The following is a 15,149-nucleotide window of genomic DNA, read 5'->3' as shown; positions in this document are numbered from 1 at the left end:
AGGTCCAGCTCCATAAGTAACTAGATGAAACGGCATGATGTAGGTAGAGGAAGTTCAATCGCCAAGTTAGAACGTACCAAACAAGAACGAGCCTCAAAAGAAAAGTGACAATCTGTGACAGATTCACGACATTGCTGCTGTGCTCTCACTTAAGATACAGTTGACAGAATCCAGAGCCAAGAAGCAGGTACCTAGGTAGGTAGCCATTGCAGATTTCCAAATAGGTTATTGGGTCTGGCTCAGCGCGGAATCTCAAGCGGGTGGCATTTAGAAAGTAAAGGAAAGCAATCAAGAAACTGACGAGAAAGGCACAAATATGGCCCTCAGTTGCGAGGCGAAGGAAGGGCTTCTTCTGAATGGACGATGACTCCTCTGTCGTATCTATTTCTCAGTCATCCATCCCCTTACCACCACTTGCCAATCTTCTGAGCCGGCCGTCTTGCTGCGTGCCACGGCATCCTTCTCTCCTTCTCTCCTTCCTCTGCCCTCGACGACCCTCATCGTGCTGTCAGGACTTACTAGAACTCGAATCAAGTTCGTCTCATTAAACCCCCGAGATTGGCTGATTGTAAAATTTCCGGCTGGCGACTACTGCTGCTGGTGCGGTAGGGAGTAGGATCCCATTCCATTCCATTCCATTCTATCCCATTGGGATGAACCTTCAACCGAAGCGTGCTCGGACGAACTAAAGTTGTTTACGTTGGGTATGTGTAAGTCCCTAGGTAGTTATTGTATTTATTTATTGCTTGCTGGCTGTCCTGGCTCCTCGCGTGGCTGGCGGACCATGCCCACCTTGGACGAGACCACGCCTCATTCGGCTCGCAGCGTTACATACTATTCTACACTGCATTGCACTGCACTGCACTGCACTGCGCAGCTTGGGAGAGTCCTCAGGGCAGCGTGTCAAGTATTTCGTGTGAAGTATTTCGATTTCCATTTCGACATCGGCTTCCAAGGTCAAACAAGGTCGTCTGTGCCAGGCTCCAGGTCAGCATATTACTGTAAGGTTATATCTAAGCCGAGTCGGCCTGTTTTGCTTTACAACGCCGTCCCCGCCAGATTGTCGCTCCCCTGCCCTGCTGTTGGTTGCGCATCCACTGGAAGCCGTCAAGTCGTCGGACCTCATCTCCTGCTATTCGCGGTACTGCAGAAAGCCGTCGCCGTCACACACACACACGGGGATGCTACGGGGATCCGTATCCAGGATAAGGGACGCGGCGCACAGCCACCACATCTCGACAGACAGGACAGGACAGGACAAGACAGCATAGGACAGTCAGAGGCATATAGCACAGCACGGAGTGCAGAGTAGAGCAGAGCAGACCGAGAAACGAAAAGATGGCCCAGCACGATCTGAGCCTTGGTCCTCTCCGCCTAACTAATCCCGATGATACGTCTCCTGGCACGTCTCGAGAAGTTCCTATAGACTCTCACATAGACTCTTCGGACCTCGAACCATCACGAACCACCGACGAGATCCCGGCCCATACTTCCAATCCAAGAGAGTCTCGTTCAACACCAGACCCGCAGTCCCAAACCCGGCGGCACTCGATATTCAACCTCCTACGTCGAGGGGAACCAGACGACAGCGGTGGATCATCCCGAAAGGGATCCCAGGGCTCGGAATCGAAACTTGGAAATAACCGATCCGAATCCAGTGGCAGTGAATCTTTCAAACCTCCTCCCAACGACCCATTAGCTCGAGCTGCGGCGACCAAGGCATACCGTCAGAGCATGCCTTTGAATCACCAAGCGCAACAGCAAGCACAGTTTCCCCCATATCAAGCGGGCGCGATGCAGAACGGTGGCAGAGGTTACCCCCCTCCAGGATCTGCGAGACCCGTTTCAGGAGTATATTCAGCTCAACCACCTCCGAATGCCATACCCTCGCGCGAACACGGCTCTTATAGAGTAAGAAACGAGTCTTCAAAGTCTTCTATTGGCGGCGTCCCAACGAGGAGCGATTCGAGATCAGCAGCTACTGCTATGCAAGCCGGTGTGCCCTCAAGAGAGTTGAGCCACAGAGAAAGGGCGTACAAGTCGACTAATCCCATACCAACTGGCAATGCGCCAGCACCACCTAGGAGGAGTTCCCGGGGCATGGGAGGTGGACATACGGATAATGTTCCTGGCGCATCGAGTTCATCTGCACCGAGATACGACATCGATGGCAACCTTGTGCCTAGCAATGAGGAGTGGAAAGACAAGGGCGCAGCGGTAGGCGTTCGGGAAGAATATGATGCAAATGGGAAGCTGGTCTTGAGGCAAGTCAAGAAAGGAGTTAGAGATTTTGCGTTTGGCCGAACACTAGGAGAAGGCTCCTACAGTACGGTAATGTTAGCCACAGACAGGCAAACTCTGAAGGAATACGCCGTCAAAATCCTGGACAAGAAGCACATCATCAAGGAGAAGAAGATCAAATATGTCAATATCGAAAAGGATACGCTCAATCGATTGATCGAACATCCGGGGATTGTTCGACTGTATTACACCTTCCAGGATAGCTCTTCACTGTACTATGTACTGGATGTGGCCAGTGGTGGTGAGCTTCTCGGGGTTCTGAAGAAGATAGGCTCATTTGACGAGGAATGTACGCGGTTCTACGGGGCTCAGATTCTGGACGCTATTGAGCATATGCATAATAGGGGTGTCATCCATCGAGATCTCAAACCCGAAAATGTGCTGTTGGATGACCAGATGCACATCAAAATCACAGACTTTGGTACAGCCAAACTCCTTCCGGACCCGAGGAAACCGAGGGATTCAACAAAGCCTTACGATATTACCGCCGAAGAAGAGGAGTCAACCCGAGCACGTTCTTTTGTTGGTACTGCTGAGTACGTCAGCCCTGAACTGCTAACAGATAAGAACGCATGCAAGGCTAGTGATCTGTGGGCATTTGGCTGTATCATATATCAACTCCTGACAGGGAGGCCTCCATTCAAGGCTGGTAATGAGTATCAGACTTTCCAAAAGATCGTTGGTCTGGATTACCAATTTCCGCCTGGGTTTCCACCTGCCGCACGAGATCTGGTAGAACGCTTGTTAGTTCTCGACCCTCAACGACGATTATCTATTGAGCACATCAAAAACCACGAGTTTTTTGATGGACTGCAATGGGGGCGAGGTCTGTGGAGGATGAAGGCACCAAGATTAAAGCCCTATATTCCGCCGACTCAAGAACCCAACCTCATAAAGCTGAACGGCGGCGGTTTCTCTAGTGCTCCCCAGCCAATCCCTACTTCAAGGGGGGCCCCAGGTCCGGGTTCATCAAGTGGAGGCTCGAGACCACAACCCAGGGTCATCACTGAACTGCCTCCCCCGACCCAGCTGGATATTGAATGGTCCCCTGTGTTAACGAGGAGCAATGAGCGGATATTGAAGCTCGGGAACCTGATGGTCTTATCAGCCCCATTACCTCACAGCCCTAATTCTCGGAATGGTGAGCACGAGAGTCACGAGAAGAGTAAGCTGTCGAGATTCTTCGGTGGTAGCACAACCAAGAAGAGGCAACGGCTTGTCATGGTCACTTCGAGTGCTCGAATAATACTAGCCGCTGCAGGAGGTGACGAAAAGAAGACAAAGTCGGAAATCTCACTACTGGCGTCTGAGTGCTCGTGGAGGACACAAATAGATGCCAAGGGCCAAGAAGTGTGGTGTGTGGACACGGTATGTTTACCCATCCGCTCATACCGTTGCAAGCCTAACATATACAGCGCAATACACATTATACTTTCGAAGACTCAAAATCATCTGTCACGACAGGAGATCCTTCAAAAAGCTCGGCTCAAGAATGGATCGAGTCAATGGAGCGTGCCAAGGATATTGCTCTTTCACAGAGCATGGCTGGTTCTTACAACAGCGAGACTGGTTTTGAGATGGGCTCGTCTGTTTCTAGCCCGAGCAGCACAATCCATGGAGGTTCCATCTACCCCGAGGGTTTCAGTATCTCAGATCGAGCAGGGCGGAATCATCTGACCAAAAGTCAAGCCAGCTTGGGTGGGGAAGAGCTCAATGACAAGGCTGTTTCAAAGAAGAGCCACCGCTTCAGCAAACGGCAGTCCAAGAACGGACTTTCCACTCCATTTTGAGCAGTTCAAATGTCTGTTCAAAGTTATAATACCATGCAAAAAAAACCTGGAGCTTCACGGATGGATCACATATTCCCTTTTCCTTTGTTGAGCATTTGGTAGCGCGGCGCTGGTCTCCCCTTAAGGTCTCGCTTCTTGCATCTCTTTCATACCCTCCCTATGATAGGGCCTTTTCACGATTTCTCAAGACTCTTCTGTATTGTCTTTTCTATGGTGGCTCTACCTCATTATTTGACCTCACGTCAACATGAGTTGGAATAGTCTAAGCCCAAGGTCGTGGTCTAGCCAGACATTCGTCTGGTTATTTGCACTTCGCTTATATCGTGTTTGACCTGTGGCTGCGTTACAGAGAGAAAGAAAGCATTGTTCGATTTTTGGCTACAAAGGATCTGTCGCAGCGATGGTACGCCTGGTTGGTTACTTTTCCGAATGGCTAGCCGAATGGGTTGGTAGTCAAAATATTTAATTGCATGGCGACCTGCGGTCTTTTCCCCTTCTCTTGTTCATGGAGAAGATTAAAGGGTGTTTAGCATGAGAGGAGGAAGCTTAGTTTGTGTGTGTATATAAGAGATTTAAGATAATGGTGCATTACAGTGGATTTTAAACGCACACGTGTTCATCTTTTCTTGAAGTACCTGCTGAAGTCGATATAGGGAGGATGGGTCGCCGGCTATAACGTAAAAAGACCTTTACGTCCACCAATCCCCCTCCTCTCATACGTCACACATCCAGCTCTCCACATGGTTATTCACTGCATCCTAATAAGCATCTCTCTTACCATACTAAAACGAATATCCCCAAGTCCAAAATACTCATAACCCAGACCGTCCCCGGTGACCTTTGCTACGAGCTTTCAAATACATTACTATCTATATCTTCGCTCTTACGACCCTGGTATCTAATCTTTTCACTGTCCCTCACCCACCTCACTGTCACCAACACAAACTATTTCAACACTTCAATACTCAGATAGCTCTCACTCTCGCCAACCAGCAGGCATGTCTGAATCTAGAAACCCAATTTTTGCGGCAGGTAAAACAGCTGTAATCACAGGCGGCGCATCGGGCATTGGACTTGCTCTCGCCCAAAAAATGTGCAGGTTACGGCATGAGCGTTGTGATTGCCGATAACAACATCGAAAATTTGAAAGGGGCGAAGGAGATGCTTACGAAAGGTGGAAGTAGGAAGATTGAGACCGTCGAAATGGATGTTGGGAAGGTGGAGGATTTTGAGGGGTTAAAGGTTGGTTTATTTTCTACTCGTGTGATACCAGCTGCGCTAAGGAGAATTGGCTTGAGATTTGACAAACCAGATGATGGATTTATTCGTGTACTCGCTTTAAGGACTCTACTAAAAATCTTGGTCAGGCAAAAATAACAGAAGAATTTGGAGGGAAAATCTCACTTCTTGTTCTGAATGCTGGCATAGGCGTTAAGAGCGACTGGAGCGATTCGGCCTACTTCCACAAAATAATGGACGGTATGAAATACTCATTTCTCTCATTCGACTTTTCCATGCCGTCCCCCATTAATCAGATGGCCATGTCCAAACTCATCCTCCCCAAATACTCACTTGACACGATGCGTCACAACCCACCTCCAAAGATACCATACCTGAACCATCAAGATGCTAATACACATCCTCAGTGAATTTGTTCGGCGTAATCCACGGCCTCAATACCCTTCTCCCCCTCGTCACCGCTCATGGATCCTCCCCATCAAGCATAATAATAACTGGCTCCAAGCAAGGAATCACGAACCCCCCAGGTAATCCTGCCTACAACGCCTCCAAAGCCGCCGTCAAAACGCTAGCCGAACACCTCTCTTACGACCTGGCAAAATCTTCACCATCAACCTCAGTGCATTTGCTCGTACCGGGATGAACCTTCACAGGCCTGAGTGGAAACAAGCCGTTTGCCATGGACGGAAAGGAGAAGCCGAAGGGAGCGTGGAGCCCGGAGCAAGTGGTGGAGTTTTTGGAGCGGAAGATGACGGAGGGACGATTTTATGTGATCTGTCCAGATAATGATGTCAGCGAGGAGATGGATCGAAAGAGAATGCTGGTCAGTGGAGTTTGTTTTTATGTACCTTCCCCCTTGTGCCTCCCCCTTCTCCTGGAAACACGGATACGAGCCATTTCCAAACAACTGAGTCTTGGGAGGCAACTTTAGCGAAAGATATTTACGAGAATCGCTACTGACTTTTGTGAAGTGGACGGTGAACGATGTCGTACAAGGCAGACCACCTTTGACGAGATGGAGAGAGGAGTATAAGGAGGAGGCGGAGCATTGGATGGAGAGCGTAAAGATTTAGTCGATATTGAGATTCGCTTTCCAGACCAACGTTGAGTCTGGCTTGTGGGGCTGGAAGCCCCAGGCGGGGCAACGAGGTTTGTCTCAAGTTTGGAAAAGGACAATGAAACAAATTCAAAGTTCTCCTGGTATTCTCTTACTCCCAAAACCTGATATAGTATAGTACACATTCGACCTAGTCTTCGCCTGGACTCCATTTCGCCGTGATTTAGGACCAGATCAAACCTTCACCCTTGGCCCAACCATCAACTTTACACTCTGCTTCACATTCTCGCTTGCCCAGATACTGTTCTGACCACCTCGTCTCCACTCATCACCAGTAGCATCTTCTCCTCCTCCTCTCGGTGCCTCGCCGGATACGACCTCCAGATCTCTCTTTTGGGAGCTCAGCCACTTCGCAATGAAATCCGTCGGGTTCTTCGATAACGCATCAAAGAACTGATGCTTTGACTTGGAAACCATGATACTTTGTACCAGAAGCGCGAGCTGCTTGTCGTGCTTCGCAATCTCCAAGAGGTTTGTTGCATACGTCGGGTTAGTGAGGTAGGCAGCAAGCGAAGCTTTCAATGGATCGTCAACCTGGACCTGGATGTCGTAGATTGTAGGCTGTGGGTTCTCGTGGAATTCTTTGTCGACTCGGATAGTATATGGGAGCTTGACAGGTACAAGTGGAGTCATGTGGGGAATGAGTGCATCAGGGACATGAGGGATATAGCCCTTTTCTCGGCCAATGAGCTATACAAGTTAGTTCTCATTCCATCCTCATTCTGATAGTGACTTACTGCTCTGAGGCGATCGTCACACTCGAATGACCGCTTCTCGTCCTCTTCTTGTAATCCCATAGCTGTGACATACTCCCAAATACCCATGATTGCTTCCGCGCGAGTAGCGACACTTGTATCCAGGATATCAGCCAGAACTGGGCTCAACTGGAATCTCTCCGGATTCTCATCTCGAATTAGGTTGATGGTGACATTAATGCTCTCATCTCCTCCACGCTTGAACTCTAGTTGGTCGAAATCGGCCGCATTCGGGAGGTTGGCAGCATTTGGCGCAACCGCTGGTTTCTTCCACTCGACACTCTGATCTGAGCCGTCTTTGGACTTATTCCGGTCGAAGTCAACAGTCATCGCCTTAAAGAAGTGCGACAACTTATATTGCTTTGCAGGTGATTTGACCTTCTTCGTCTCCTCCTTCCCATCTTCGTCCATGGCGTCATCGTCATCATCACTCTCATCGCTGTCCAAGCCATCTGATGCTTCGTCCAATAGCCGGCCCTCAATCTTTACGCGGTACGAGGAATCTATATTGGTGCTGAAATCAAAGGCATCTACATCAAGTGTATCGGCCTGCCAAGGCTGATCCTCCACGGTGTTGCTAATGAAGAGCCGTAACGTCCTGTACCTCTTCAAAAAAATCAGCACCAAGCTCTGGAGTAGACATCATGCATCCCTACCTTGACATTTCTATTCACTGAATCCTGGATGTCCAGCCTCTTCCTCATCATGGTCGAATCCAGTTTGCGCTCCAGCTCTCTCAGCTCTCTGTACCGCTGAACACCGTCGCCGATAACACAATCCTCGACGCCTTCCGGGATATGCTTGTCCACCGGGTTGGCAGTACGTTTCCTTGCCTTATCCATTTGAGCCTCCTGTAGTTTTACCTGCGCCTGGTGTTGCGCAGCCGTCAGTTGCTGCTGGGGGTGGCCCCCAGAAACCATTGGGCCTGACATGACGTTAGTTCTTCCCCCCCCCCCAGATCGCGGCTGTGTGAGGCCAAGCAATGAACGAAGTAGTGTAGGGTCGGATTGAGTATCGGAGCTCCCTATCCCGATGAGAAAATCCCGTCCACAGTAGGTAGATAGCTAGGTAGCTAGGTACGCAGTGATGGAGATGTACGGTGCTGATGCTGGTGCTAGTGTGTACAGTAAGGAAGAGGGAGGCACGTACCAATTCCTCTTCTCGATGCGGCAGCTGCTGGGGAACGCTGCGGCGCCTGCTGGGGGAAGGGCCGGTATTGGGGCTGCATTTTGATTTTGACCTTGACCTTGACCGTGACCGTGACCGTGACCGTGACCGTGACCGTGACCGTGACCGTGACCGTGACCGTGACCTGAACGCTCGCGAGATGTCCGAGACCGAGTGGGAGTGTAGTGGCGTGGAATGCAGAGGACAAAGGCAATGCGAAGCAATGTTTCACCAAAGGGGCTTCTGACCGGTGGAAGCCGATGCGCGCTGGAATACAATACGATACAATATATTGTGATTTCTGTTTGCCAGATGATGGTCGCGGTGAACTCAGCTCGACCCAACTCAACTTAATTTGTACGCGAGCGACCTGAAGATGCGACAAAAGATGTTGTGTTATCCGAATGCGGCCTAGTGGCGATAACAAAGCCCAGCCCGGTCGCCTCAGCCTCTCAGCCTCGTCAAGTTGGTTCGGTACGGTCAGTTATACATACCATTGCACTTGTGGAAACTTGCGGATCGGTTTCGTTTACTCTAATCTCTTCGATCTCTGTATGCCAAGTGCAGTTCTATTTGAAGCATCTCAGTAAGTGCGTTTCATGACTCACGATGCGGGAACTCGAACTTAGTCCTTCCCCCGGTACTGATTGGACGTTACTGGACATGAGTAAGGCGGTCTGTAAATACTAATAAGAACAACCCATGCACTTGATAAGGCCAGTCCTATTCCCAAATACAGCAGTGTAAACGAAGCCACGGCGAGGTTTCCTCAAACATATTTGAGCTTCGAGTCAACTTCGACGACTGTCTCAAAATTTCCAACTGGGCTTGATGTCTTTGAACTTCATGCTCCGGCTCCATCCCACTGGCGGAAACTGATATATTGATAATCATACGCCATGCCATTGACTTTATGCAACCAACGCCGTCCTAATTACAATGACCGCTGTCGATTCTTGATCCCATGCTCCAAAACTCCCGTGCTCGTAACCAGCTATGCCGTGTAGCCAACCAGCGGCGTTCCCAAAGGCTGGCTCTGCCCATCCACGTCCATGTTGTCATGAAAATCCATTGATTGACTTCTTCCCAGATATAATGCTGAGAGGTCTCAAACCTACATCTCAACATCGTGCGATGTGTAGACACCTTACTATCTTGTCTGTGACCCTAGTAGAGCCGGTTTCTGCGTTGGCTCAACTGGCGTGGGTGGCATATTCTTAATCTGCTTGATCAAGAATTCTCTCTCATCAATAAATTGCTCATCCTCTGTCCGGTCCTGCAAGAATTCCTTCAGGAACACCAACAGCCTCTCTCGATTGATAAGCAATATTTTTTGGACCGCAATCGACTTGTGCGGATTCGCAACAAAGACCTTGAACACGTGGAAGCCCTCGTACTGCACCATCTTCCTCTCATCTCTGAGAAGATTCATACAAATCTTCAAGTGCTCGCCACGATCAACGTAAGCCGTCATCACAGCATAGTTCGCCCTGTCCAGGAGGATTTCGCCAAGAAGCTTTATTGACTGTCGTTTCGTGACATAGCTTTCCGACTTGACTAGTATGTTGTTGTACTTGTCGAAGAAGAGGTCGAAATTTGTCGACAAATACTGCGCAACAAGTTGCTTGTGCTTGGTCAGGAGTTCCTACGCATGTTAGCCAGTCGCAATAGTAGAATGGGCATCCCGGCTTACTCTGAAAGTCGTGAATGCATCTGCACCAACTTCAAATGAACCTTGATCGATCCATTTGAAGAATTTCCAGAAGACTCCATTCCCACTCTGTCTCGATTCTGGATTTATACCAGTTAAGCCCTTCGGTCCAGGGCTTCCTTCGGCCTGGTCGTCGTACAGAATGATTGCCGCAGCCGCATCGCTCTTCAAGACTTCTCTTAGTACAGTTCCAGCCGGTGTAGCGCTCTCCTTATGATCATAGCCGTTGCATAACTCTACCAAAACTTCTGGGCGGTTGTTTATAACGTAACTTAGAGCAAGGGGTTCGCTCTTCGGGGATGCAGTTGGAGGACGGAATCGGAGGACGTAAGAGAAAATGACTTGTGTGTCTTTTCTTGACTCGAAGGGTAATCGCCATAGATTCACGGCGAGGAGGTAGAGTAGGTCTTCCTGTATCATGCCAGAAACAAGGGAGTAGACCTGTTCGGGACTGCTTTCCGTTTCTGGTCAACGGCGTTAGCAAGGAGAAAACGGCACAGAGGATTCGTCGAATATTTACCTTGGGTACCCTGCAGAACAAATTTCATCTGGCCCAAAGATTTTGCCAGTTCCTCAGCCTATGCCTGGATTAGCTTTCTTCTCCTATCTGCGACTGTTCTCGTGGGGGTGTTGCACACCTTCGTAGCTCCAGCTGGACCGTCAAGCTTCAGTATCTGCTCTTTTGCCTGCTTGGGCAAATCTACCGTATTCGTCCGCGGACGGCGTCCAAAGAGGAACGACATTCTAGGCGGGTGTTGCGCTTGTTTCCCGCGTGTCTGACCAGCTGTTTACAATGCACTGCACGTCGGTTGTCGATGCTGTTGCTTCAGCTGTGGTAGTACTTTGTAAAGGTAAGCATGCAGGAGGAAGAAAGCCGGCGGAGAATCATAACACGGCCGTAGGTCTTTGGGTGTCCCTTGCGTGAGTTCAGGAGGCGTGTTTGCTTTATGGATCGAGTGGGTTGGGCTCCAATTGTCTGGTTCCCCCATGGATGTTTTGTTCGGAGGTTGAGTTCAGGCGCGCCCGTTTCGCTGGACTGCCGCCCCTTGTTTGCGCCTGCGCCTGCGCCTGTGTCTGTGTCTGCCACTCGGGCTGGCGGGCTGGTGCACCAGGGCTCGCACAGCAACGAGCCCGACAACACAGGGCAGGGCAGGGCAGGGCAGGGCAGAGCTGGCAGAACGGAACGGAACAGGACAGGGCAGACAGATCGCGCACTGAGTGTTTTGCGAAGAAAACGGAGAAAACTCTCTCACAGCTAAGGTAAGGTAAGATCAGATCAGATCAGATCAGATGCGAGCTTCCTAGGTAGACTTACCTATGTTTACTTTCACTCCGCGCCCGCATCGAAGGGCTGCTCCATTTTGTTATCTCCACGTGAGGATACCCAGATAAGCACAACCTGCACTGCACTGCACGTCGGGAGAGGAGCGAAGTACTAGTGGCCAGGCGCCAGGACAGGAGTTTTACAGGGATGCTGCCAGGCGAAGCTCTCTCGACCAACCGCTGCCAGCACACAGACACTTTATTTATGCAGGAACTTAAGACCGCAAACAAAAAATATACTACCTTATACCTTAAATTACCTGCCTGCCTGCTTGCAAATGTCAGAAACACCCATCATGTCGGCCACTACAGGAGCCCAGAAGTATCCTGCCTCGTCTGGCAGCTCCGAGAACTCGGATGTTCTGGACCTCAAGAATGATGAGGGATGGGAAGACGCCGAGCCTGATCAGGAAGAGTTCCAGTTCATCTCGTTGTTGGATGACGAGGTCTTCACTGATATTCATTCAATGCTGAAACACTGCAAAGAAAAGCACAACTTCGATTTCCTCGAGGTCAGGCAAAAACTTGGCCTGGACTTCTATGGCAACATCAGATTGGTCAACTACATCCGCTCTCAGGTCCATGGTGGCCATAAAGTCTCTCAAGCTGTCTCCAAGGCCGAGTTTGAGGATGACAAGTTCCTCAAGCCCGTTCTAGAAGACGATGCATTGCTCTTCAGTCTGGACGAACTGCCAGAAGTCACAGAAGATGTTCAAAGCGCAAACGCAGACAATGGCAAAGCTGTTTCCGCTGACTCTGGACCTTTGGCTGCTCGCGTCATTGAGCTTGAGGAGGACTTGCGCAGGATGCAGCTACAGTTTGACAACTACCGATCAACTGTTTCACAAACATTGGACGAACGATGGAATGCGAGTGGTCCATCGAACTCGCCAGAGGAGAAAGAAGAGAAAAGAGACGACGATAGCCACTACTTCAGCTCGTACTCTTACAACGGTTAGTCTGGCTGTTTCGTTTTCCGCAGCGATGCTAAACAATATAGACATTCACGAAACCATGTTAAAGGACTCGGTGCGGACTGATGCTTACCGAGACTTCATTTACAACCACAAATCTCTATTTGTTGGAAAGACAGTCCTTGATGTAGGCTGTGGCACTGGTATTTTGAGCATGTTCTGTGCCAAAGCCGGTGCTGCACGTGTCATTGCGGTAGACAACTCAGCGATTATTGACAAGGCCCGGGAGAATGTTTTCAACAACGGCTTTGCCGACAAGATCACTTGTCTCAGGGGCAAGATCGAAGAGGTCACTCTCCCTGTCGATAAGGTTGATATTATCGTCAGCGAGTGGATGGGATACTGCTTGCTCTACGAGGCAATGCTTGATAGTGTCATTTATGCCCGAGACAAGTATCTCACTCCAGAAGGCCTCATGATTCCAAGTCATATGAATATGTGGGTGGCACCTGTCGCGGATCCAGAGTATATCATAGATCACATCGCGTTCTGGCGCGACGTGTACGGATTCGACATGAAAGCCATGCAAGCTGGGATCCACGATGATGCTCAAGTGCTTCATATGCCTGCCAGAACTGTGTGCGCAGAGCCATTCCCTTTTTTGCAGCTGAGCCTACACACAACGACTGTCAAGGATCTTGTCTTCAAGCGAAAGTGGCAAGCAAAGCTCAAGGAAGACATCGATGCCTTGGATGGATTCATCATCTGGTTCGACTCCTTTTTCATGCCTTCGCGAGAAGATGTTGTTCCAGGGAATGCCAGAGCCGAGGAATGGACTAAGCAGGGAAAGAATGGAATTGCATTCACAACCGGTCCAGGAGGAAAGGAGACTCACTGGAAACAGGGTGTCATGTTGATTGATAATACCAAAGAGAGACCCGCTAGCCATAAGGCTGGAGAGGAGATCACTGGGGAGCTTGAGTATGCTGTTCCAGAAGACAATTCTCGAGCTTTGAACGTAGGGATAACCTGGAAGTTCGCCGAGGATAAAGAGAGCACTCAAATCTGGAAGATGAGATGAGTTACGATGGACATAACGGACTTTCTTGACTCCTCTTGCTATCAGCCCCCGCTTGGTATAGGAAACAATTCTGTCTGTCAGCATTCTGCGCAGGGCGGCCTCAAAGTAGAGAAAAGTAATGAAATTCCAACGTTATGCTTCCAATTATAGTTTCAAAAGTACAGAATCATTGGCATACGCCAAGTCATTTATGCGCAGCTCCATATCTGCACCACAAGTCTGCCCTTCCCGATTCTCACCAGCAGATGTCAACTTCCCACGAGTGATCATAGGCTAGATTTATTCTCCTTTGACAGCAAACACCGCATTCTTCTCCCCAACCTCATTCTCCCTTTTCAAAAATCTCGTTATATGCTCCGGGACCTATAGGATACCAATCAGTGAACACTCTCACTGACTCTCAAAAGGTTAGCACGTACTTCCTTCACCCTGTTTTCTGGACTCTGAATTGGTGTTCCATATGTCGTCCAGGTCGGCACCACACCTATCCAAGTCTTCTCTCTCAACTCATCGTTCTTCATGTCCGCCCTGTCATCTGAGGGACCGCCATTCCTGATCTGTTATCTAAAAGTTAGCTATTGCATTTTCTGGAATATTTCGAGCAATCTAGTGGCATGCTTAAATGCTCTCAACGTCTTCAGCTTGATAAAAATGAATGCCCGAGAGGTCAAAAAAGCAGACCTTAGCGCTAGCATCCACAACCCTAACCCTTAAGATTTGCGTGCTAGTCATCTCCGTCTTCGTCGGTGGAACTCTAGAATGCTGCCACCTCTCATCTACAACCCCGTTCGTAATCTTCTCCACAGCCCACAGCTTTTCGTTGGCATCAACAACCGGTGTAGCATAGCCATGAAGAATAGCAGAGCGATAGTTATAGCTATGATGGTTCGGTGTGAGAGCAAGCACTAAGCCATCGAGATGAGTTGCTGCAATGGTCAAAGGAAGACCTTCTTCATCATCTGTGGGCGAGCTTTTGCCGAGACGCATGAGTCGTGAGGAGATGTAGCCATGCAGGTAGAGGTCAAGGGGTTCGGAAACGGGGGCGTCCGGGGAAGAGAAGGACGCCATGAAACCAAGCATGGGAATCATGGCTGGAAAGGGGTCGCTCGTGTCTGGTGTGGGAAATGAGACGTGGAGGACTTGGGTTGTGTTGACGATTTCGTGAATGGTTTTGCAGTCGTATCTGCCTGGCCAGCTGTTAACTTGTGCTTGATATGCATTCATATTGGTGACTTGCCTCTTGGTTTGCCATAACGTTGAACTGTATTGCGAGGTAACTTTGGATAGGTCGGGAAATCTGACTCGGACATGGCGAAGTTATCCAAAAGAGTTAGTTGCCTTTGGCGTCGAGAATGAAAATATGAGGTCTCAACACAGGGTTCTGCTGATACCGATGTATCTTTATATACTTGAAGGATGATACTCGTGAGTCACTCAGTCCCTTATGTAGAGGAGAACTTGGACGACAGTGATAAAGTCAATCACATGTGGAGTGTGGTAAGGTATGTGAGTCGAATTGCCCAGTGCAATTATTGATGCTGATGAATGTTTTAACTTTAGCTACTTTGAGGAAGTCCACCCGATGACAAGAGTGCGCTGTTTCTCATTCACCAATCATGAATTACACGAAGCAAAGATCTCCACGATACGAGTGGTCCAAAACATGGCCGATTTGCTGCAGCTGTACCTACCAGCTACCCCACATTGTTCGGGGCGATGGGGTCGGGTCATCTCAGAACGGGTGCTCATGC

At 49.5% G+C, this 15,149-nt stretch overlaps 7 protein-coding genes across 7 annotated transcripts; 4 read left to right on the top strand and 3 right to left on the bottom strand.

Annotated features, from left to right (window-relative positions):
* Window positions 1-298: 298 nt before the first annotated feature.
* Window positions 299-4,700, top strand: PKH3 (pkb-activating kinase-like protein). The gene is made up of 2 exons (XM_058498991.1): window positions 299-3,669; window positions 3,717-4,700. The coding sequence occupies exons 1-2, from the start codon at window positions 1,339-1,341 to the stop codon at window positions 4,089-4,091; spliced, it is 2,706 nt and encodes a 901-aa protein (XP_058351258.1). The 5' UTR covers window positions 299-1,338; the 3' UTR covers window positions 4,092-4,700.
* Window positions 4,701-4,886: 186 nt separating this feature from the next.
* On the bottom strand, window positions 4,887-8,430 carry SNF12 (SWI/SNF complex component snf12; the record flags this gene model as incomplete). Its single annotated transcript, XM_058498988.1, has 5 exons — window positions 4,887-5,441; window positions 5,496-7,137; window positions 7,185-7,808; window positions 7,859-8,127; window positions 8,352-8,430. 4 exons carry the CDS (start codon window positions 8,428-8,430, stop codon window positions 6,622-6,624), a joined length of 1,488 nt encoding a protein of 495 aa, XP_058351255.1. The 3' UTR covers window positions 4,887-5,441; window positions 5,496-6,621.
* On the top strand, window positions 5,199-5,973 carry ONS95_005575 (uncharacterized protein; the record flags this gene model as incomplete). The annotated part of the gene is made up of 3 exons (XM_058498990.1): window positions 5,199-5,333; window positions 5,459-5,570; window positions 5,738-5,973. The coding sequence occupies 3 exons, from the start codon at window positions 5,199-5,201 to the stop codon at window positions 5,971-5,973; spliced, it is 483 nt and encodes a 160-aa protein (XP_058351257.1).
* On the top strand, window positions 6,010-6,403 carry ONS95_005574 (uncharacterized protein; the record flags this gene model as incomplete). The annotated part of the gene is made up of 2 exons (XM_058498989.1): window positions 6,010-6,153; window positions 6,302-6,403. 2 exons carry the CDS (start codon window positions 6,010-6,012, stop codon window positions 6,401-6,403), a joined length of 246 nt encoding a protein of 81 aa, XP_058351256.1.
* A 1,089-nt stretch (window positions 8,431-9,519) lies between the features above and the next one.
* On the bottom strand, window positions 9,520-10,500 carry ONS95_005572 (uncharacterized protein; the record flags this gene model as incomplete). Its single annotated transcript, XM_058498987.1, has 2 exons — window positions 9,520-10,014; window positions 10,063-10,500. The coding sequence occupies 2 exons, from the start codon at window positions 10,498-10,500 to the stop codon at window positions 9,520-9,522; spliced, it is 933 nt and encodes a 310-aa protein (XP_058351254.1).
* Window positions 10,501-11,624: 1,124 nt separating this feature from the next.
* ONS95_005571 (uncharacterized protein) lies at window positions 11,625-13,522 on the top strand. Its single transcript, XM_058498986.1, has 2 exons — window positions 11,625-12,357; window positions 12,404-13,522. The coding sequence occupies exons 1-2, from the start codon at window positions 11,682-11,684 to the stop codon at window positions 13,396-13,398; spliced, it is 1,671 nt and encodes a 556-aa protein (XP_058351253.1). The 5' UTR covers window positions 11,625-11,681; the 3' UTR covers window positions 13,399-13,522.
* A 155-nt stretch (window positions 13,523-13,677) lies between these two features.
* ONS95_005570 (uncharacterized protein) lies at window positions 13,678-14,708 on the bottom strand (the record flags this gene model as incomplete). The annotated part of the gene is made up of 4 exons (XM_058498985.1): window positions 13,678-13,761; window positions 13,818-13,955; window positions 14,080-14,581; window positions 14,632-14,708. 4 exons carry the CDS (start codon window positions 14,706-14,708, stop codon window positions 13,678-13,680), a joined length of 801 nt encoding a protein of 266 aa, XP_058351252.1.
* Window positions 14,709-15,149: the final 441 nt, after the last annotated feature.

The sequence above is a fragment of the Cadophora gregata genome (genome assembly GCF_030347475.1).
Source record: "Cadophora gregata isolate MNR1 chromosome Unknown scaffold_16, whole genome shotgun sequence".
Classification (NCBI taxonomy): domain Eukaryota; kingdom Fungi; phylum Ascomycota; class Leotiomycetes; order Helotiales; family Ploettnerulaceae; genus Cadophora; species Cadophora gregata.
Note: the sequence above shows the minus strand (reverse complement) of the source record. Positions and strands in the feature narration are given on the sequence as shown.

Excerpts from the sequence above, each read along its gene's own strand:
- PKH3 (XM_058498991.1), top strand. The coding sequence starts at position 1,339 with ATGGCCCAGCACGATCTGAGCCTTGGTCCTCTCCGCCTAACTAATCCC. Across the intron at positions 3,670-3,716 it reads AAGTGTGGTGTGTGGACACG|CGCAATACACATTATACTTT; the intron begins GTATGTTTACCC and ends TAACATATACAG.
- ONS95_005571 (XM_058498986.1), top strand. The coding sequence starts at position 11,682 with ATGTCAGAAACACCCATCATGTCGGCCACTACAGGAGCCCAGAAGTAT. Across the intron at positions 12,358-12,403 it reads CAGCTCGTACTCTTACAACG|ACATTCACGAAACCATGTTA; the intron begins GTTAGTCTGGCT and ends TAAACAATATAG.